Source organism: Gobius niger (assembly GCF_951799975.1).
Source record: "Gobius niger genome assembly, chromosome: 13".
NCBI classification, from domain to species: domain Eukaryota; kingdom Metazoa; phylum Chordata; class Actinopteri; order Gobiiformes; family Gobiidae; genus Gobius; species Gobius niger.
Window position 1 is genome coordinate 5,110,460 of NC_136864.1, and position 22,498 is coordinate 5,132,957.

General features: G+C 42.1%; 1 protein-coding gene across 1 annotated transcript; it reads right to left on the reverse strand.

Moving 5' to 3' along the window:
* Positions 1–567: 567 nt before the first annotated feature.
* On the reverse strand, positions 568–20,893 carry LOC306973024 (ATP-sensitive inward rectifier potassium channel 10-like). Its single transcript, XM_079569822.1, has 6 exons — positions 20,672–20,893; positions 6,909–7,251; positions 6,566–6,777; positions 5,507–5,638; positions 3,954–4,131; positions 568–1,138 (listed from the first exon to the last, which is right to left on the reverse strand). Exons 2-6 carry the CDS (start codon positions 7,249–7,251, stop codon positions 762–764), a joined length of 1,242 nt encoding a protein of 413 aa, XP_079425948.1. The 5' UTR covers positions 20,672–20,893; the 3' UTR covers positions 568–761.
* Positions 20,894–22,498: the final 1,605 nt, after the last annotated feature.

Below are 22,498 nucleotides of genomic sequence, written 5' to 3' on the forward strand. Positions count from 1 at the left end.
AAACCTGACGATCAGGGCTGGACTGGCCATCAGGAGATTCGGGAGTTTTCTTGGTGATCCGACGTACTTTTAGGCTGGTTGGGCCAGTCAAGATCAAGATAAGGCCCGTTATACTGTACCTGACACCGGCCCACAATTAGTGGGAGAAGCCATTAGAATCTATCATTACATAGATGCAATTACACAATTCCTCCAATAGGGGGATGTGACGCCTTTTATTCCCTTCTGGTGGCGCTTTCTTGAGTTATGGTTTAGATGAAGTTTCTTGAGTCATCATCTGTACTCTGTAGTTGAAGTGTAGGACGTTTCACCTCTCATCCAAAAGACTTCATCGGCAACATTAGGTTTACAACTCACATGCAGACTATATAAAGACCACTGGGAGGGTAAATTAAGTCCCTCCCCTCTATTAAAGGCTACTCTCAACCTTTGTTGTTCTCAGTCTCAGTGACCCTTCTCTCTTGTAAACGCTTTTAGTCAAAGAAAACACCTAAAACTAAAAACAACTCAAGTTAACAGGATCGCTCAAACTGAAATGCTTCTCCTGGTCTGTTTCTGGTGAAGGAACACAGCTCAAAAAAGTTGATGTTGCAGATATGTTTGGGTGAACTGGTCCCTTGGCTTCATGTCAGTGTTATCCTATCTAGTTTTTCGAACACTCTTGTTGCATATCTGGTACGTTTCTGCATAGACTTGCTTCTTACATCTCCATCTTTACAGTGGTTTCTAATGTCCATGTTGTCACAGAAACCTCTGGTCTCTCACACGTTGCTGATGCGGACACTGAGGCGGCGTCCGCGCTCGTCTCCTTTCTGTGTGAAGCACTGCTCCAGACGGATCTTCTCCCCGGCCTCGCTCACCTCCGAAATGGTCCCGCCTCCGTTGCTCTGACAGCTGCCGGGCTTCATGAACATGGGCGACGTTTTCGTCTTGAACACTTTGTCGAAGAAGGCGAAGTCGGCCACGTACTTCCCGTTGGGGCAGAGGGAGACGACCGGGGGGAACTCGTAGCCCCACAGGATCTCGTCGGGCAGGTAGGACGTGCGCACCTGGCAGGTCGCGGACGTCGACTCCACCGTGGCGTTCATGATCACCATCAGCTCGAAGTCGGCCAGCTCCGGGTCAGACCAGCCGCCCCCTGGTGGAGAAAACAGAGCATTACAGCAGATACATTTACAGAGTGGCTGATATTTCCTCTCACCACGAAAAGATCCTGGATTTTTGGTTCAGATACATGTACAGAAGTCTATCGATACAGACGGCATTGCGTCATAGAAGGGGGCGTGGCTTCACCGAGGGGGAAAATAGAATCGTTTTAGAAACACAATTTTCCACTCTTTTTAGCCATTTTCTGGTGGAATATGAACTTTGTGTAAAGTGTAAATCAGGCCCATATGGATACTTTCTCACAGCAGATTGATCAGTAGAAGTGAAAAAACAGCAGTCGTCGCAAGCGCTAGCTAGCCGTTAGCATTAGCACGATGCTAACAAGAAGCATCGTGTTAGCATTCTCCGTTTTTTATGTATTTATGGGCTGTTGAACCACTTTGCTCCTTCCATGTCTTTGTATCTTTATTTAGTAGAAAACCATATTCATAATTTAGCGTTTGTTTTTTAAAAATTAGAGAAAGTTTAGATTTTTCTCCAAATTGTTTTCCCCCTTAACTGTTTTCAAACATGACCATATATGGGTGATTCCAGAGATGCCGTCTGTATCTATAATGTTGCATAAGTTCTCAGTCGTACAGGAATTGTCCATTCAAGACAAATGTTCTTGAGTCATCATCTGTACTGTGCAGTTAGAGTGTAAGACGTTTCGCCTCTCATCCAAAAGGCTTCGTCAGTGACACTAAAGAGTTCAGCCCACAGGCGGACTAGATATAGACACTGGGAGGGGCTAGCTTGTCCTTGTCCCACCACTTTTATTCCCTACTCTCACCTGCTCACTGCTTATTACTTGAAACTTCCATTAAAAGAAATGGAGGTGTCCGATTCTTCTTCTTCTTCTTCTTCTTCTTCTTCTTCTTCTTCTTCTTCTTCTTCTTCTTCTTCTTCTTCTTCTTCTTCTTCTTCTTCTTCTTCTTCTTCTTCTTCTTTCTTCTTTCTTCTTCTTCCTTCTTCTTCGTCTTCTTCTTCTTCTTCTTCTTCACTGATCAGGTGAGGGCCGGGTCATGGAGACTGAAACTCAGTTTGTTTATCAACAGGTTGAGAGTAGAATAAAAGGGGTGGGAATAAAACAAGTTGACCCCTCCCATCGGTCTCTGTTCAGTCCGCCTGTTGTCTGAACTCTTTGGTGTCACTGACGAAGTTTCTTGGATGAAAGCAAAACATCCTACACTTCAACAGATGATGACTCAAGACATTTTATCTAGTACAGGGTTAGCAGGCGTTAAACATAGAAAGACTCAAGGTATATGTACTGCAGAAACGGATGCAATTTGTTTTTTTGCAGCAATTCAAATTGCTGTTTCTGTTTCATCTCATCTTTAACATCTCTATTTTTGTGTGTAGTTAGTGTAAGACCAAGATAAAGGTTCAGTCGTGTATCTGAACTTCCCCTTATATTGTCAGACCCACCCAGACACAGGAAGAGCAAGCTCTGCACGCACGCACCAGTATTGCATTTACTCCCTGGCACGCAGTTATGGCCTTTCAAAAACTAAAACCACAAAGCAATTCTAGTGAGGAAAAATAGACAGAAAGCAAGATAGATTTCTACATTCATCATTTACATTTACATGTTCAGCCATAATTAATTAGCATTTGTTTCAGGATATACTGATCTGAATATTATTGGTGCTGCATCTCCTTCAATTTCTCCAGGTTTGGGAACTACACAAAGATTGCACTGGCTCAGGCTTGTTGTGTGGACTCAAATTGCATGTTTTACAACCACTATCAACCCCCATCACTTCAAAGGAAACTGAAACTTCCTGTTCCTCTAACTAACAGCTTTTCTCCACAGTCTGTGGTCAACTAAAGCCTTTACTTAAAATACATTACAGTGTTTAAGAGTACTTTTAAATGGTAGAAATACTCCGCAATGTCTGTCCGTCTGTTCTTTGTGCTGGATCTTTTTCTTAAATTTGGTAAAGGTCTGCACAGCTATAAATGAACAAACAGGAGAGCAGGCAGTGAGAGTGAAAGCAGCAGCTGTGGACTCTTTTTTTTTTTATTGTGGCACAAAGTTTATTTATGTTTACACATTTTTCAAACGGTAAAACAAGTCCAGATTTTTATTTTATTATTATCATGCATAATGTTGACATGTACCTTTTTCTGTGCATTTGAGCCGTGGGTTGTTGTTTTTAATGTATGTAACTTAAAAGAGAAAAGTCTGTACATAGAGACTTTATCACATAAATCTAAGGTGGTTTTGGGGGTCAAAGTTTGGTTAGGGTGCCCTCCACTGGTATTGGGGAATTAAACATGCTAAAAACAGTATGTGAGCCTTAATTTCACTTCCTCCAATGGCATGCTAATAAATCCACTGCCTTGTGATAAATTTTGGTTGCAGATAAGCCTCTTCTCTGAACAGAGAAGACAGAGAATTCACATTATATGAGACTCTTTCAAACTGTCTTTGGAAGTTTTGATGATTTTAGTCTGTTCTTTTCATTTTATTTTGTCATATTTTAGTCAACAAAAATAGCTGGATATTTCTCTAGTCTCATAAACAACTTGAAATTTAGTTTTACTGTAATTTTAGTCAGCAAAAATATCACTTAAATTAACACTGGATCTGAGTTTTTAAGACCCAATGTCCAAAGTAAACAGAGTAACTTCTGCGTGAATGAATCGAAATGATCATAAATTGCCTTAAAGTGTAGATTTTTTCCATGTGCCCTTTTATATCTCGTGCCTCAAACCACTTAAAAGAAATCCCTATAAAGTTCTGAATGCCTTTTTAAGCGGCTCTTTGACATAATTGGTTCACACCGATGAGCTCTCACCTTTGTCGGCCCAGGCGCGCAGAGGGCTGGAGTCGTCGATCCTGTGGTAGTAGGTGAGGGGGAGGATGAGGAAGGGGCTGTCACTGGAGGTGTCCACGCTGAAGGGCACGTTCCTCTGGTCCAAACGCACAGTCTCCCCCTCTTTGGTCAGGGAGGTCTGCAGCAGCTTACCAGCCACCTGAAACCAAGTCCCCAACAATCTTTACCGAGATCTTTCCTTTACAATACTTAAACTTTGACTCTGAACTCTAACTTTAACTGTGTTTTCGCTTATTAGCCTTTTACCGACAATTCCTCTCACAAAACCATGGAAATCTTAGAAACATCTTTAGCTCTCTGAGCCTGTTCCTACAAAGGTTTTTCCATTCATTTCATCGCATTTATATAATTTATGTGGTTTCTTTATCATAAATATATTTTAAGATGATGTTTAAATGCCATTGCATGTATATCAGACCCCACAAAAAGCAGAAACCTGAATGAATATGATTTAACATTTAGCTTGGAGGCAGTGTTAATTTTGACAACATATTTTATTTTAGTTTTAGTCTTAGTCTTTTGACTAAAATTTAATTTAATTTTAGTCAAAAAAAAACTTTGCGATTTTAGTCTAGTTTTAGTCGACTAAAATTGCATGTCAATTTAGTCGACTAAATTTAAGACTAATTTAGTTGACTTTGCATTGATAATATTCATTATAATCATATTTAATCCAGGTCCTCGACTTTATGGAGCTGCTCCACATGAACAAAGCTCAGACCTGTTCATTTGGCAGTGACTCTATATGATATGAGGCTCTTTCACACTGTCTATAGAAGTTTGGATGTTTTTAGTCTCTCCCTTTCATTTATATTTAGTCTTATTTTAGTCGACTAAAATATCTAGACATTTTAGTCATAGTTTTAGTCTCATGAGAAACTTTTAATTTATTTTTAGTCGGCAAAAATATCACTTTGACTAAATTTAAGAGTAAATATTTTGGTTGACGAAATTAACACTGCTTGGAGGCCACTGTTGTTACTCTAATTTGTAAAATCTCAAAAGGTCTGTACATTCATGAATCATTTCTAACTTTGACACCATTTAAATGTGGTAGATGGTTGATAACAGCTGAAAACATCTGGATCGTTCATATTTTGCTATGTTGATGGCTAATGCTAACGGCTATAGGGAAAACACATTGAGCTGGCTAACGGACTCTGACATCTTTCCTGGACGAGTTGACTTGTTAAATGTCCACATATATCTGGATCGAACACTGCTTCTCCTTTAATTTCTAAGACAAAAAACCTTTTATTTGTAGATTTTTATCCTCCTAATTTTTTCCTCTGCATTTGACAAAATTAAATCAAAAGGAATCATCTTGCAATAGCGCAAGACCACAGTGTATTGTCCCGAGACTGGCTATAGTCATCTTGACCAACTTCATGATGATGAAATGAGTTGTTCAACTGTCACAGCCATAACAGTTAGTACTTTAACAACATACTTTTATGTGGCAAAAAGACTGCTACCCTGCAAAAAGAAAATGACGTCAAGTATAGGGCTTTTACCTGGCAGCCGATGAGCAGACTCTTGCGCATGTTGGCCACTCGGATCATGAGACAGGGCACTCCATCGTGGGACGACACCACGGCGTGTTGGCTGAACTTCACCGTCTCGCCACGCTTCTTCGGCCGTGCCACCTGAGAGAAGAAGAAAGGCGGCCATTTTGGGAGCGGCAAAGGTTTTACCTGAGAATAACACCTGACTTTGGGCGTGTGCCTTCAATTCTGCTGATCCCGATAAAATTATTCAGACCAATGCCCTGTAGGCTACCGATCTTTTTGATATACAGGAACTGAAATCTAACCTGAGACCAGTGCTCACATACTTTCATACAATGTAATAGAAAAAATCATGAGAAACAGATGTTGTTTTATGGGTTTTCTTACTTTCTTCTTCTCATTGTATGTCAGTATTTTTTAACTTGTCTAGTTGGACTTGACTTATAGTGTCAGTTTCACATGAGCTTTTGAAACTCTCATTGACCAACAGTTGTCTCATGTTCAAAACAAGAAGCACATGCAAAAGTGGATTCATAATAGAATTATTTGCACATTTTTCTCGTTTACAGATTCTTCAGATTTGTAATACAAGTCCAAATGGTGCAACATACCCACAAACATATTTGCTACTTTCCAACTTGCACCCCAGTAATGTACTGTGCATTTCCAAGTTGACTTTGAGACTACTGTATGTGTTGTTGTCCATCCATCCATTTTCTTTGCTTTATCCGGGGCCGGGTCGCGGGGGCAGCAGTCTCAGCAGAGATGCCCAGACTTCCCGATCCACGCACACCTGCTCCAGCTGTTCTGGGGGGACCCCAAGGCGACACCAGGCCAGCTCAGAGACATAGTCCAACCAGCGTGCCCTGGGTCTTCCACAAGGCTTCCTCCCACTAGGACATGCCTGGAACACCTCCCGAGGGAGGCGACCAGGAGGCATCCGAAACAGATGCCCGAGCCACCTCAGCTGGCTCCTTTCGACGTGAAGGAGCAGCGACTCTACTCTGAGCTCCTCACCCGATCTATGTATTATTGTAAACAGCTTTAACATCGAGAGCGCGGCACCTTTGCGAGGAACGTCCCTGTGATGAAGATCTCCATGAGCATGGTGATGACCAGCTGCACGATCAGCAGGATGATGGCCGCGGGACACTCCTCTGTGATGCACCTGAAGCCGTAGCCGATGGTCGTCTGAGACTCCAGCGAGAACAGGAAGGCCCCGGTCAGAGTCTGCATCTGCATCACGCACGGGGTGTGGTTGGACGGCGGGTCGAACTCTGACACAACACCGGGGGGTAAGAGGTCAATAATGAGGTCAGACATGTAATAGGCAAATGAACAGCATCTTGACACATTTATTAGTCTCGACTTAAATCAGGAGTTCCATGAACATAAACGTCTTTCTTACCGAGCAGATCCCCGTGCACCAGAGCGACCAGGTACCACAGCACCCCGAACAGAAACCAGGTCCCGGCGAAGGTGGCGGTGAAGAGGAAGAACTTGTACCTCCACTGCATGTCCACGAAGGTGGTCCACAGGTCCCGCAGGTAGAGGGCGCTGCGGCCGCTCACGTGCTCGATGCGGATGTTACTGCGGCCATCTTTGGACATGACCCGCCTCCTCTTCCTGAGGCCCATGACCCCCGGGATGGCCCCCCCCAGCAGCGGCTTGAGCACATCCGTCTGTGTCTGGGAGTGGCACACTTTGTTCGGGGACGAGCTGCGAGACGAGGAGGGCGTGGACGACGTCATCTGAGCGGAGACACAGGACAGGTTTGATTATAGAAACTTGAAGGGAGGGGTATCATCACACTTTTAGAGCTTTTTATCATGGCACAATGTCGTTCTCTTATTAAAAACAGACCAGGAGCTGTGTTTTAAGCCACTCGCACATCTTTGAGTCATCTTTGAATCTTCTCCAGGGATTAATCTAAGCATTTAGCATTTGTTCTCTTCTGAGGTCCTACGCATCCAAGCCAATCCTCACCTCTCCATCTCTTTCTAAGCTTAATCCTTTCATTGCAAAGTGAAAACACTCACTATAGCTTCACTACAGCCTTTTTTCTTTCTCTCTATAGAGCTCAATGGTGTTTTAATGTAAAGCACTTTGGTCTGCCAAGTGTTGTTGTAAAGTGCTATTGAAATAAACTTTGATGGATGGATGGATGGATGGATGGATGGATGGATGTCGGTCCATTGGTCTGTCCCGTCCACTTTTGTTCATTTGGTGGGTCCCAAAAGTAAAAATTCTATGCATAGATTTCTCACTACGCCGGCTAATCAGCTCCAGCTCTGTGCTAACTCATCGATATAAGATACACAATTTTGAAACATTGAAAATGTATCTAAAACGTTATAAAAGCACTTTTCAAGTACTTTCAAGTTTCTTTCTTGTAAAATATCCGCGCGTTAGTCTGCGTTGTGTTTTTAAACTCTAATATTTGCAAAAAGTAACAAAAGTTCCGGCACACCATGTCACTCTTTAAGACACTTTTTAAATTGTCTTCTACGCACATTTGAATTTTTTTGAAAAGTCAATGCAGAAAATAAATTGTATTTTTACTTCCTGCACCCACCACATGACCAGAAGATGATCTCTATAGAAACAGCGAGAGGAGTGGATGTGGGAGGGGCTTATGGGAAGATGAATTGAAAATCAGGACTTTTATATTTTCAGCTGTTTTTGATCAATATTTCATTTTCTAACCAACAAAGTGTAAGATGGTGATAAAGATGTGTTTGAGATCATTACCAAATGCCTTTAAACACAATACCCGCTCTTTAACGATACTGCTCAAAGCACTTTCCGTGACGTGCGGACACTTGGGTTCCCTGTTGTTGCTAATTTGCATTGTCAAACCTTCGATCCAGATTCTCTCCACAGATAAATGACTGGTGAAGTCTGTCCCGATATAAAAGTGTGGCGTGGTGATTTCAGAGCATTTAGTTTCTCCATCATTAACCTGTTAAAAGGAGATTCTGTGCTTGATGCAAACTGGACTCCACAAAGCGGAAACCATAACCTTGTTGACAGAGTTGTAAAAGTTTCCCAGACAGAACGAGTATAGAACTATTTCGATTTTGTTTCTTTGATCACTCGGAGAATCGGGGGAAACCATTTGTTTTTCTGTCCTGACCACCTGGTGACTCACTATCACAATCATGAAACAGCATCAAGTGCAGACAAAAGTCCCTCAACAACCTGTGGTATTTCTGGTCTCCACATAACTTTCCGATCAACACAGAGAGGTTTCCCCGACTAACACATGACGTGATAATAACGTCTTTTATTTGCCAATTAACTAAAGAAAAGTACATGACATAAGAAGATTAGGTCAAACTGCTCCAGAGAACAATTAAGAACTGTTTGTGTTATTGGCAACAACATGATTTACTGTATATACAAATTCTATTCAAACTACAGAAATAATACTTTAAAATAAACTTCTGTGATGTCAAAAGATCCAGGCTTGTGTTCATCTTTCATGTCTTGTATTGATGTGAGAGTGTGACCACTGTGCAAAGCCTTCCCCAGTACATCCCAAAGATTCTCTTCTGTTGTGGCCAATCCATGTGTGAAAATGATGTCTCATGCTCCCTGATCCACTCTTTCACAACGTGTGCCCGATGAATCCTGGCATTGTCATCTTGGAATATGCCTGTGCCATCAGGGAAGAAGAAATCCATTTATGTCACCCTGCCACATATGGAGGCCTGGTGTGGTCATGTGATCAGAGCGACACAGGCTAACTTCCTCTTCCTGAGCGTGTGCACCTGTTACTTCCTGTTTTAGAAATAGTTTGCTTTGTTATTTTAAATAGTAACCCTCTAGTCGGTTTAGGGCCATTGTATTGACAGTTCACTTTATTTCTAGTTTTGGTGGTGGTGTCACATGTGTATACACACATGTCCATCCATCCATCCATCCATTTTCTTCCGCTTTATCCGGGGCCGGGTCGCGGGGGCAGCAGTCTCAGCAGAGATGCCCAAACTTCCCGATCCACACACACTTCCTCCAGCTGTTCTGGGGGGACCCCGAGGCGACACCAGGCCAGCTCGGAGACATAGTCCCACCAGCGTGTCCTGGGTCTTCCACGAGGCCTTGTCCCACTAGGACATGCCTGGAACACCTCCCGCGGGAGGCGACCAGGAGGCATCCGAAACAGATGCCCGAGCCACCTCAGCTGGCTCCTTTCGACGTGGAGGAGCAGCGACTCTACTCCGAGCTCCTCCCGGGTAGCTGAGCTCCTCACCCGATCTCGGAGGGTGCGCCCAGCCACCCTGCGAAGGAAACTCATGTGACATTTTAAATTAAACTAAGTAAGCAAGAAGTAAGGCCCTGTCCCAATACCCACACAGCGCGTTACGCCCTCTATGAAGTGTGCACTTGTTTGAAGTGCATGTAAGGTTCAAGTGAATAAAATTGAAGATAATTTCATCCGGCCCTGTCAAAAAAAAGTAGTAGTTAATGAGCTGACTGTATATTGGATATGAGTCATTTATCTGAGCTAGTTGTATAATTTAAAATGTAAATGTAGAGTGGGTAACTACTGGTATCTGGTAAGTTTTATGTTTTTATACATCCTAAGTTTATTGTTTATTTTTCCGCCATTTTGGGCAATACCGCAAAGAATTATAATAATAATAATAATAATAATGCATCGGTTTTATATAGCGCTTTTCTGGACACTCAAAGAAGCTTTTTCCTATGCATTATTCATTCACTCCATACTCGGTGGTGGTAAGCTACTATTGTAGCCACAGCTGCCCTGGGGTAGACTGACGTCGGCCCCTCCGACCACCACCAACCACTCACTCACACACTACATTCGCTAGGCTTCCTGGTGCTACTAAACGGTCTCCCATCCAAGTACCGACCAGGCCCTTCCTGCTTAGCTTCCAAGGTCTGACGGGATTGGGCAGAGCAAAGGTGCTATGACCACATTATGGGCAATATGCTTTGCCAAAATCCACTTGGATGCAGGCTTTGGCGCAGGGTGGATCAGGGGCGCGAAGGGGGCGGAGTGAAAGACCCATGAGGGTGCGAATATTGGGACAGGGCCTAAGTAAGTGCTTTATTGTCATTGTACAGGCGTACAACGACATGTGTTCAGGTGTTAGTGCTGAGCTGCTGCAGCTGAGCCGCGCTGCCACTATTAGATTTATTTAGTTATTAAGTCATTTTTGTGTTGGGTTAGTCCTGATGTTTTTGGACGTAGGTGAACCCGGAGTACAGCCTTCAGTCTCCTCTGATTCTCTGAAACGGTGCAGCACCTCTTGGATTTGTCTCTGTTTCAGAGCATGGTGTCCCTCACTGGTCAGCTCCTCCTCCTCTTTCCTCTTCCTCCTGCGCAGCTCCCTCCGCTCCACAACAGTCTTTCAACATCTTCTCGTCATTTGTCCCTTTTTTGTTTCCTGTCGCGCCTCCAGTGCTGCAGGTGTGGGGGCTCTTGGTGCCTCTTCAGTGTCTCAGAAGAAGAAAATTGTAGATCTCAAATGTCTTTAGCTCATATTTGTTTGTTTACTTTTATAAAGCTGGGTCTTTCATGGCTACTACGGACTCTGTGCATTAAGATGTACTAAAGTATCCAGTAAAACAGAATCATGTGTTAATTCCAGGTAGTGATTATTGTTTTGGTGACGCTGTGTATTTTTCATACCCTTAAATGTATCCAATATTGTTAAGCTATGACATTGTTGAGTTTTATCTGGACACATTAGGCTTTTCTCCAGTGCATCCCACAAACAGGAGACGGGGCAACAGGAGGAGATAAGACGCGGGACGGACACAAAAGAAGAAGATACTTTTTAAAGAAGACGCTCCGATCCCACAGAGTCGCAATTGTGGAGCCTCAGTGAACGAGTGAATAAAGGTGGGAGCACATTTATCTGCCGTCTGTTTTAAGAAGGACATTTCCCAGTCGAAAGGCCAGCTCGGCACCAAGGGACCGACTCCGCGCTGGAAACAAGAGACAGTTCACTGAGTTTTGGGACGAACGGATCCAAACGCCGTCTTTCTTGGACTCTGCCTTCGGCCCATTTAAACTTGGCAAGCGTCACTAAAGCCGTGCCCTCGAGAGATTCGATTTGGTTAAGAATCCTTTCTCTCAAACAGGTAAAAGGCCGGATAATCTAAAGCAAACCTTTCACACAAAGTACCACATCGATAAATATTTGATTTCAGAAGCACCAGCAGACCGAGATCAAGATCAAATCAGGGCAAAACTAAATTGGACTAAATTATGTCTAAACTAGGCAGGCATAAATGGAAAGGTCTCTAAAAGAAAAGAAATGAAGTCTAGTTAAAGAAGCCCAAGTGCCAACAGTGGTGCCAGTATAAATTAGAGAGAAGAGTGTTCAATCAGCCATTGCATTTGTTATCTTTACAGAAGTTGATTATTTGTGCGTATTCGACCTTTCAGTGACACAGTGGCTGCTTGGGTGGTTAACATGGCGCCTTTACTTTGCGTTCTAGTTTGATGAACCTGTGTCCATGGTTATAAACATTCCAGCAAACCTACAGGAAACCCGAAGAAACCTAAATTAAAATCGGTTCTGGAGCGTCCTAGAAGCCACCAGGATGTAAAGTATAGGGCCATGCTAAGCACAAAAGAAGCTGGGTCACTGTTACAATAGCCAAAAGTGAACCGGTCCGCTCCCATCGAGGGGTCCAAACCGCCGGCCATGGGGTCTGGAGCGGTTTGGGGGATAAGGGGAGGGGGGCTTGTCACCTCTCTGATAGGTCAGGCCTTTGAAAGTCAGGTTTCTCTTCACAAATTTAAACAAGGCTCTATCATGACTTGTTCACAGATATTATGGACAATTTTTTAGCAAATCTCTGCTCATAGCCTTTATGTCTGATTTTGATGTGGAAACATTCAATAAAATTTTCCTCATATTTATGTCAGTAAACTACTGCTTTTCACGTCTGATTAGCACAACAGTTTTCCCATGCATTCTTTCTTTTTGTCTAAATAACAGAAACAAGGTCTCGTATCTCCCTCTTTTATTTTGGATGCAACGGAATGAAGTTAAAGGAATAGGCCACCGTTTTTACATACTGAGATATGTTCTTACCTTAGCTTTTACGAGTTCTTTAGGACCTGTCTGATCTTCACGCGTGCCTTCAGTCACGTAAACACAGCGCAGACGGCGTTAGCATTTAGCCTCTCCCTCTCTCCTCTATAGCTCCAAAACTGGTCAAGATAGAAGCTACCAAGCTCTTCCACGTTTTCCCTATTTAAATATGGTTACGTGAAGTGTTACACTAGAAAGTATAATTACACAAAATTAAACAATGTGGATTTTCTAAGCGGATAAAAGGGGGGACTATATTGTAAGGCGTAATAATACCAGGAGTAATTTGGCATCCGCACAGTAAAGTGAAGATTACTGCGCGGATTTCGAACTACTCCTGATATTATTACTCCTTACAATATAGTTCCCCCTTTTATCCACTTAGAAAATCCACATTGTTTAATTTTGTGTAATTATACTTTGTAGTGTAACACTTCACGTAACCATATTTAAATAGGGAAAACGTGGAAGAGCTTGGTAGCTTCTATCTTCACCTGTTTTGGAGCTATAGAGAAGAGGAGGAGATGCTAAATGCTAACGCCGTCTGCGCTGTGTTTACGTGACTGAAGGCACGGGGGAAGATCAGACAGGTCCTAAAGAACTCGTCAAAGCTAAGGTAAGAACATATCTCAGTATGTAAAAACGGTGGCCTATTCCTTTAACATACTATTTTACTTTCGCTTCGGTATGGATTGAACCTAGAGGCTATATTATAATTAGTTTTTTTCCTATTGCTGTACAATGTAAAAGGCATAATATAGAATAACTGTATTAAGTATCTTTTTGTTGATGAGCGCTCTGTCCCACCTAATGGCCAAATTTCAGGCCAAAGGTGTTTTGATGCAGGACTAAAGCAGTGATATCAGGCTGTGGTTGTTGCCACATGAACATAAATGACCTTGGCCACTCCCATAACGACCCAGACCACTTTACCCTAAAGACACTGGAAACACAAACTTGCAGGTTGCCGCTTCCTAAATGAATCGGTCTCAGGTGAACTGAACTGGTCTAGTCCGCTCGAAATCCCCCTAAGGTTAACAATATTTACTTTTTTTTCCACATCAAAAGTTGCATAATGCAGCTTTAACAATATTTACAGTGGACTCAAGCGAGTTCCAGAAAGAGAAAGTTGAGCAGGACCGAGTTCAACTAACAACGACTTCACTAACTCACGTCAGGTTAGTCATGTGACCCCGGGTAAACATTAATTACTCACACCTTTGACCACTCATTGCATTATTCTTTCACTCTCATCCTCGGGGAAAAGAAACTTGTCACATCTGCCCTGGGACAGACGGGCAGAGCATGAACACAGGGTAAGGTGTGTGAGGTGTCTTGTCCAAGGACAGAGCAGCAGTCATGGAGCTGAGATGTTGAGGATGACGATATGGGAGTGAATTTCACTATTGATCCCGTGATTGGGACAGGACAGGGGGGAGAAGGTCCTCAAGGAGTGGGTAGCGGGAGTATATCAGATCCACGCTGTGTCCAATAATGGAGCCAGGGAAGCGGCTGACATGGTGCTGTTACTCCATGAGTCCACAAAGCCGTGTGTGGCGAGTTTGAGGTTCGTCCTGTTCTGGGATGGCCCTCCGAGCTGTGCGTGCTCCTCTGCATCTCCCATACAGTAAAGGTTTATGTTTGCGATTCATGAACATGATGTAACTCGGGCGTTAATTGCAGAGATTATGTAAGGCTCATAATGAGAGCATTGAGGAGCTGCTCTTTGAACTGGTCACTGTCAGAGTTGTTCAGAGAAAGAGAGGGGCATCAAGGCTTAACCCGCACATATTGTGACTGCTCATTAATCACCCGCTATCGAGCTATGCATGACCTGAGTATTGAGCTCACTGAGGATTGCGGACGGTCATTAAAAAGGTGCTCGGAGTAGAGACACTGCTCCCCAATATCAAGAGCTTCCAGAGGAGGAGAACAGGGACGACTTGCATGATTATTTTCTTTCCCAAAGACGAACAAAAGGGAAAAACTCCCATTCTCTTCTCCCATTTCTTACTTCAACAAATGCTGAAATATGAATATTTCTACGAGATGAATATAGAGACATGGAGAGGAGCCACGTGGCTCAACAGGCCATAAATTACTTGTGAACCAGGAAGCTACACTAGCTTCATGCTACATATGCTAACGTAGGCAACAAGCGCCTTTTTGCTGTGAAAAAAACATACATATGGACCTGATTTTGGCTTGACTCTAGTTGTGTGATAAATATATTCATAATCAACTAGAAAACGGCTATAAAGAGTGAAAAATTGTGAGTCCCATCAGAGGTTTTTCTTCCCCCTCCGCGAGGCCACGCCCACTTGTAAAACTTGTAAGTTTTAAAGGATCAGGCCACCGTTTTCCCATACTGAGATATGTTCTTGCCTGAGCTTAGACGAGTTGATATGTACCTGTCTGGTCTTTGTACGTGCGCTCAGACATGCAAAACGACCCAAGATGTTGCTAGCGTTTGGCCTCTCCCAGTGTATTCCTATAGCTCCAAACGAGGTGGAGTTAGAAGAGACCAAGGTCTTCCACGGGCACAAAGACCAGACAGGTACACATCAACTCGTCTAAGCTCAGGCAAGAACATATCTCAGTATGGGAAAACTGTGGCCTGTTCCTTTAAGACCAAATTAACTTTATTTAATTCCATAATTGGCAATCCATTATTTTCTACTCTTCATTTGCTTTTTATAGACCCACCTCACACAAAAACTAAATATGAAAACTTTTCTTGAAATAACATTACTTGACCATTTGAGTCGATCAAGTATTTCAGTGTTGAAGTACAAGAAACATCATAATATTGAACCTTAAGTAAGATAAATACCTTATTTTACTGGCAAGTTAGATGGAATTAGAAATTAGAAAATCTTTTTATTCCACAAGCAGATTTTTTTTTTACTTGGCAAGTCAGAATTACTTAAATTAATGTCAGAAATTATATATTCTAGTCATTTCAACACATCAAGATCAGTGTACTACATAAATATGATAGAATAGAATATGATTTTGACATCATATTCTATCTTTTGACTAAAATGTAGTTTAATTTTAGTCGAGATTTAGTCAAAAATCTTATCAATTTGAATCTAGTTTTAGTCGACTAAAATTGCATGTCAATTTAGTCGACTAAATTCAAGACTACTTTAGTTGACTTTGCATTTATAATATTCATTATAATCATATTTAATCTTGTTCCTCTGCTTCATGGAGCTGCTCCCACATAAGCTCAGAGCTGCTCCTTTGGCAGTGAATTTAAATGATATGAGGCTCTTTTCAATTGAAGTTTGGATGATTTTAGTCTCTCCTTTTCATTTTTATTTAGTCTTATTTTAGACTTAAATATCTGTACATTTTAGTCATAGTTTTAGTCTCATGAGAAACTTTTAATTTAGTTTTAGTCCAATTTTAGTCGTCAAAAATATCACTTTGACTAAAATTAAGATGAAATATTTTAGTCGACGAAATTAACACTGATCAAGCTACATATTTTCGTATTTTTCACCACCTTTTCAGGTTAATGTCACACTTTTTGTGAACTACACTCCAAAAACTCATTTAAAAGTTGGTAAAAGTTTACTTGAAATAGATTTTTCTGTTCAGTAAGTAAAATGATTTGCCAATGGAAGTATTTTTGCGCAAAAACAAGCTTGATAATAAAACTGATTTAAAATAGTTTTTTTTTTTTACTAGGTGCATAAAAACTCGTTCTATTGGTAGTTTTGTTACTTGGCAAGTCAAAATTACTAAAATCATGGTAAAACATTCTGATTTCAAGTCATTTTAACTAAAACTTAAACATTTCTTCAGACCAAACTCTCACATTAGTGTTTACGCTCCCTCCTCTGTCCATCCCTCCTTCTGTTCTCCTCTTTCTCTCTCTTTCTTTCTCTCTCTCTCTCTGTTTTCTCAGCATACACAGGAATGCTTTGTTAGAGCCACAGATAAAAGAAACAAAAGCCACCATTGACCAGAACCTGCTTGGTGCCCGTTGGCGTGTGAATGGACAGTGGGCATTCGGATATACAGTGATGCCTGATACAGTCCGCTAACGCGCTACTGTTGCTCTGACCGGGCGCGGGCCCAGAGCGAGCGAGGGGTGGGTGAGGGTTGTGGGGTGGGGGGCAGGTTGAAGAAACACAGAAATCATCCACAAAAGGCCCTCGTTAATATTCCGGGCAGAGCAGGAATCGGCACATGTTTTCTCCAGCTCGAGGTTCCTAATCTAATCCAAGTTTACTCACTCACACTGGGCCACAGCGGCGACCGGGGAGGCGGGATAAAGACGGAGGGAATGGTCGCCCGGACAGGAGCTATGCAGGCTGGCAGTGGGTAAACATGTGGTTATTATGCAAATGAGCGAGCGGGTCAATACACTGGAGCATGGAATTAGAGGAGTTTGTTTTGGAGGTTTATTTTGATTTGTTTGTTGTATCGCCCAATATCCGGACAGCAGCAACAACTATAATAACTTCTAACTGAGTATCGGTGCGATGCTTTGGCCCAGTGTGATGTTGTTGTTCTGGAGTTGTATTTCTGAAACTGTGGTTTTTGGCCTCATCTGCTTTTTTAGACTTTAGACTTCATTAGACTTCATTTTAATTAGAATGAACAGGTTGAATAGGTTTTAGAAAGTCACAGCACAATTTCCGTTGGAGCAGGGACCGATACAACTCAATGGGAAAGACAGTTTTGGAAAGTCTAAACAGAAAACCTACAAATGTAATAATGGTTTACCCTTGTATTGCACTTTACAAGCCTGTGTTATCAAGTTTCTCAAAGCGCCACACTGGAGGCATTGTTCATTCACGCCATACTCAGTGGTGGTAAGCTACTGTTTTAGCCAAAGCTGCCACTTAGGTGGACGGCCCTTGGAGGAGCATGAATTCCCGGGCATGTAAAAAAAAAAGTAAGTCTCTAGCCCAATCCTGTGCAGAGTTATGGAAATAAAGAAATAACGAGTTTGCTCACTCCAGCCACTAGGGGGCAGCTTACATAAAAAAAAAACAGAAAGAATTCCACACGTGTCCAGCAGAGGGCACTGACATAATAAGAGATCAGGATATAAACAGCACATTATAGCCACGTGATAAATGGTCAGTCTGCCCCAGTTGTTTTCCCTGATAATTATTTGGAAGTGACTGGATTCACAAACCTGCAACATTTCATAGAAGGGGCCGTGGCCTACAATTTCTGATGAAAAATAAATTTATTCATCACATACAAATAAATTCAAGTCTTAAATCGGGCCCATATGGATGTTTATTCACAGCAGATTGCTCAGTAAAAGCAAAAAAATGGCAGTCGTAGCTAGCGTTAGCTAATGCTAGCATTAGCACGATGCTAACATAAAGCATCGTGCTAGCACTCTCCGTTTTATATGTATTTATGGGCTGTTGAACCACTTTGCTCCTCTCCATGTCTTTGTATCTTTATTTAGTAGAAAACTATGTGGATAATCTCAGCTGTTACAGGGATATTAACTATAAACCAAGTCGGTCATTCAGCGTTTTGACGGTTACCATAGTTACTGCAATAGAAATCTATCCTGCTGTATCCAGCTTTAATTATAGAGTGATTATAATATTGTGACGTTGTTGTTGTTGTTGACCTTTATGCTTTAGGGATGTGGTCAAGCTCAATGTTTTGTTTTTGTTTCGTTTTTTTTTTTTTTCAGATTTGGACAGTTTACAGCCAGTTTAGACTCATTTAAATCTATTTTAGACTGGGTTTAGTCCTGATTTGATCTTAATCTAAGCCTGGTGGCTCTTGGAAGAACAGAACAATGTTTTTTTGGGGCTTCATGTTCATCGTCTGTACATTTATTTGCACTTTTATATTGTGTTTCAGATTTGTTACAACGTGTTATTCATTCAGACAAGTTTAGCCTAAAGGACAAAGGTTTACTTATCAAAATGGTCTCCAATTACATCGTCTATTGAGATATTTTTCAGCCTCATCATGTCGAACTTCACACTTTAGCTGACTTAAACATTTACAAAGCGGAACTTGAGAAGTTGACCCTTCACCGCTCGGGTCATGAATGTGTGAAAGTGAAACTGGAGGGTTCATTTTTCACGGACTCAGTGCACGTTTATGTGAGTCATCCTCAGGGCGACTGTGGCTACATTTGGAACTCCAAAAAGTGCTATTTTAAGACTCGTTACATCTTTAGAATGACGAGGCTACACTTTGACCACAGTATTATTTTCTACACCAAAGAACCAGCTCTGAAAGACTTCCTTTTACATAATGGGAACTCAGAATCCCATTGTTACGGGGGCCAATTAGAGCCAATTGTTGGCACTGACTGGTTTTGTTAAAGGGACTATTCGGAGTTTAAAAATGTAAATATTATGTATTTTCCTCCCCCTACATGTTCCAGCCATGTCCTAAGGTGTAGAAAGAGCCCAGACCTGCCTCTAAAATCCTGCACTGTCACTCAAGAAGTTGTTACTTTGGGTCCGAAGTGCTGTCATGCGCGAGCTTAAAATAGAAGCTGCAGTTACACGTATGACCTGAGGTGGCAGTAGTGAGTATAAAATGGCCAACTTGAATCTAGCCCCTTTAAAGTGTGTTGAAATGCGTGTTTTTAATTTGGAAAGTAGTTAATTAAGCAATTGACTCTGTGCATAACTTCAAACCACGCCGCTCAAGACGTGACTTCCTGTTTCGATCCAGCACGCCAAAAAAAAAGCACCATCTTATTCATTAGTTCAGCAGTTCATTAGTTCAACTTCAACTATTAACAGACAAAACACTTAAAATGTGTGTATTTAATGATATTCTTTAATGTTGCAAGCACCTGCTGAACAAATCAATGAGACGAGCTGTGTGCTTTTATTTTGGCGTGCTGGATCCAAACAGGAAGTCACGTCTTGGGTCGGCGTGGTTATGATTTGAAGTCATGCACAGAGTCAATGACTTCATTAACTACGTTCCGAATTTAAAAACACACATTTCAACATGCTTTAAAGGGGCTAGATTCAAGTTGGCCATTTTATACTCACTACTGCCACCTCAGGTCATACGTGTAACTGCAGCTTCAGAGTCAATTCAGTCGAGTATGTTAGTATGTGTAGTGAAAGCAACATGTTTTTAATGGACAAACGGACCAAAATTAATGATAAAAAAAAGAATATGAAAATTGATGGGCATGTTATCCATAATTTACCATTTAATGTAGCCTGTGTTGCGGCATCAGGGCCACAGATCAGACATGCAAAGACGCTTGAGTATAAAATTCACAAATGACTCAGCGTCTGATTCACTTTTGCACTGGAAAAAGAATTCATCTTACTCTTAGCCCCCACATGTTCTCCAGCTTCTGGACTGGAGCTCACAGCCTACAGGCCAGAGTAACGCCTCATTTGAAAACTGTTTTTGTAGGTTTTTTTTTTTGCTTTCTTCATCGCTTTTTTTCGTGCTTTTTTATCCTTTTTCTTCACATTTTCTTTATTTTGTAACACTTCTTTTTTCTTTTTTTTTCCTGCATTTGACGCTATTATGTCACTTTGTTCAAGAAGCTTCTAGATTGGAGTAAAGCCAAAGCCAAACTGGAGAAAATGCGCTCGGTTCAGGTGGGGGTTAATAGGTTATGGAAGAAGTGACATAAATCTACTTGAATTTACAGATTAAATCTAAAGTTTGAGTAGATTTTGTCCTTTTTAGGTAAAATAAATGGAACAAGTGCATTTTTTCTTAATTGTGAAGAACGAATATTGTCTGATTCCAATGGGATTTCTGCTCATTCCACTGGCATTAGCATTTTAATCTTAGCTTAGATTAGTTCAAACATGAGCAAACACTTTGACCCCAAAATCTAAATTCACTTTTATGTTTAGGAAAGGCCAAACTGGTCCAAATGTTTCTCCTTCAGCCTCAAACATCATATACTTGTGCTTCCACCTGCTGAAATACTGATGGTGATTCTTCACTAGAGTCATTTTCATTACGTGCACCTGTCGGAAACACAGAATTAAAACCTCATTTCTAAAAGTTTGATCCTTGTCCCGGCTTAGACCTGCTAAAAGCATCTCAGTCCTCTCTTTTTGATTTTGTTTTGATGTGCGTGATAGTGAAACCTTACCTTCCCGAGTCTGGCTGCCTGGCTGTGGTTGAGCGTCTGCAGAGCGGAGACCCCTCACTCCCGGCTCCGCATTGTCCTGTGCCTCGTTTCCGTCCCCGCGAACGCTGCCCGCACCGAAACGTCCCGGGACCCAGACTGGACCTCAGCTCCCTCGGCTCCTCGATCACCCACTCCGAACACACGCGGGACAGCCCTGTGTGTGTTTTTTTGTGTGTGTGTGTGTGTGTGTGTGCCCCGTGCTGCCCCGCGCCCACCGCTTTACAAACTCCTCTGGACCAGAACCAAAGCCCCCCCCACTCTCTCCCTCTCTCTCTGGGCGCCTCTCGCACTTGTGTCCCCGCTCACGTTGGGTCGCTAAAGGGATAATTGATCACCAAGAGTTACCCCGAGTTCCGGTCATTTCCACAATAAAAGCAGACGGATGAGCTCATCTTTCCAAGGGAGAAGTTTGTAGAAGTTTCATCACAGATTATTTAGGTGCAGAGCCTGAGCCGGCGCATCTCTAAATTGTCAAATAAGTGATTCGTGGCACAATAACGGAGCATTTACCCCTGAATTGAAAGATTGCTGGTCATTGGTGTCCACTTTTAAGCTCTGTGGGCTTTAAAAACAAACTAAAGCATGTTCTGAAGAGGAACCAAATGTATTCTTGCTTTTTATAAATTAACCGTGGCTATAAATGTTGGAGTATGTCATGTAAAATCTAATGGATGATGCACAAAATCAGAAGCCAGTATAGAACCATTGGCCCTCAAGATGATTTTGAGAAAAAACTTTACACAAATCAGAGGTACTTTAACCGATGTAGAGTTCCCTCTTAATCCCTGCCTTAATCAAGCACATTTTCTCCAGTTTGGCTGCTGCTGGGTTGTTGACCTCGGTCGGCCCCTCCCAGGTCTCCTGGTGTACTGGCCTGTCTCCTGGTATCTCCTCCAGGCTCTGGACACTGCGCTGGGAGACACAGCAAACCTTCTTGCCACAGCACGAATGGACGTGCCATTTTGGATGAGCATCACTCCTTGAGCAACTTCTGTGGGTTGTAGATGCTCCTCATGATGCCTCTAGTGGTGAGAACACTGGACAAATGCAAAAGTGTTCCAAAAATACGGTACAAAGGATGAAGACAGGGAAATGGTCTGTGGTCACCACCTGCAAAACCATTCCTCTTTTGGAGTGATCTGGCTAATTGCCTCTCATTTCCACCTGTTGTCTGTTTAATTTCCACAACACCAAGTGAAATTGATTCACAATAAGCGCGGCTTCCTAACTGGACAGTCTGATATCCCAGAAATTTGATTGACTTGGAGTTACATTGTGTTTTTTGAGTGTGCCCTAAGTTTTTGTGAGCAGTGTATGATGAACAACACTGGCATTTGTGGCAAGTGATGCTTTACTTTGGCCTAGAATTGTAGGGTCAGAGTTCTTCATAAACTGACCCCTTGTATCTGTTTATGTTGCCGACTCAGCTTTTTCTTGGACACGCCCCTCATCTGTCTGCAAGTATGGTGCCTACAAGTTCCCTGTCAAAGATGCCAGCACTCAGACAGCTTTTATGACACACCAGTCACATATGATTGTGCATTCTTGTCCCTATCAAATAAATGCATATATAAAAAGATTGTGTGGGGGGAAAGTACAAAAACAAAGAGAATTTATATTAATCAAGACCTGCAAAAAGTCGACAAGAACACCTTAAATGAACCAGACTATGGAAGAGTCTATGTTTTCTCCGGGGGAGGACCTCCCAGACCCCATTTCCTTCTAATAAATACCATAGAAATGATTAGAATACACTTTAAATGTACACCTTTCATTAAGAAATGTATG

What these genes read in the sequence shown, in the direction of transcription:
- LOC306973024 (XM_079569822.1), bottom strand. Translation starts at nt 7,251, where the DNA reads ATGACGTCGTCCACGCCCTCCTCGTCTCGCAGCTCGTCCCCGAACAAA. An exon ending in GGTGCACGGGGATCTGCTCG is followed by an intron (nt 6,778 to 6,908) that starts GTAAGAAAGACG and finishes GTGTTGTGTCAG; the next exon opens with AGTTCGACCCGCCGTCCAAC. An exon ending in GTCTGCTCATCGGCTGCCAG is followed by an intron (nt 4,132 to 5,506) that starts GTAAAAGCCCTA and finishes ACTTGGTTTCAG; the next exon opens with GTGGCTGGTAAGCTGCTGCA.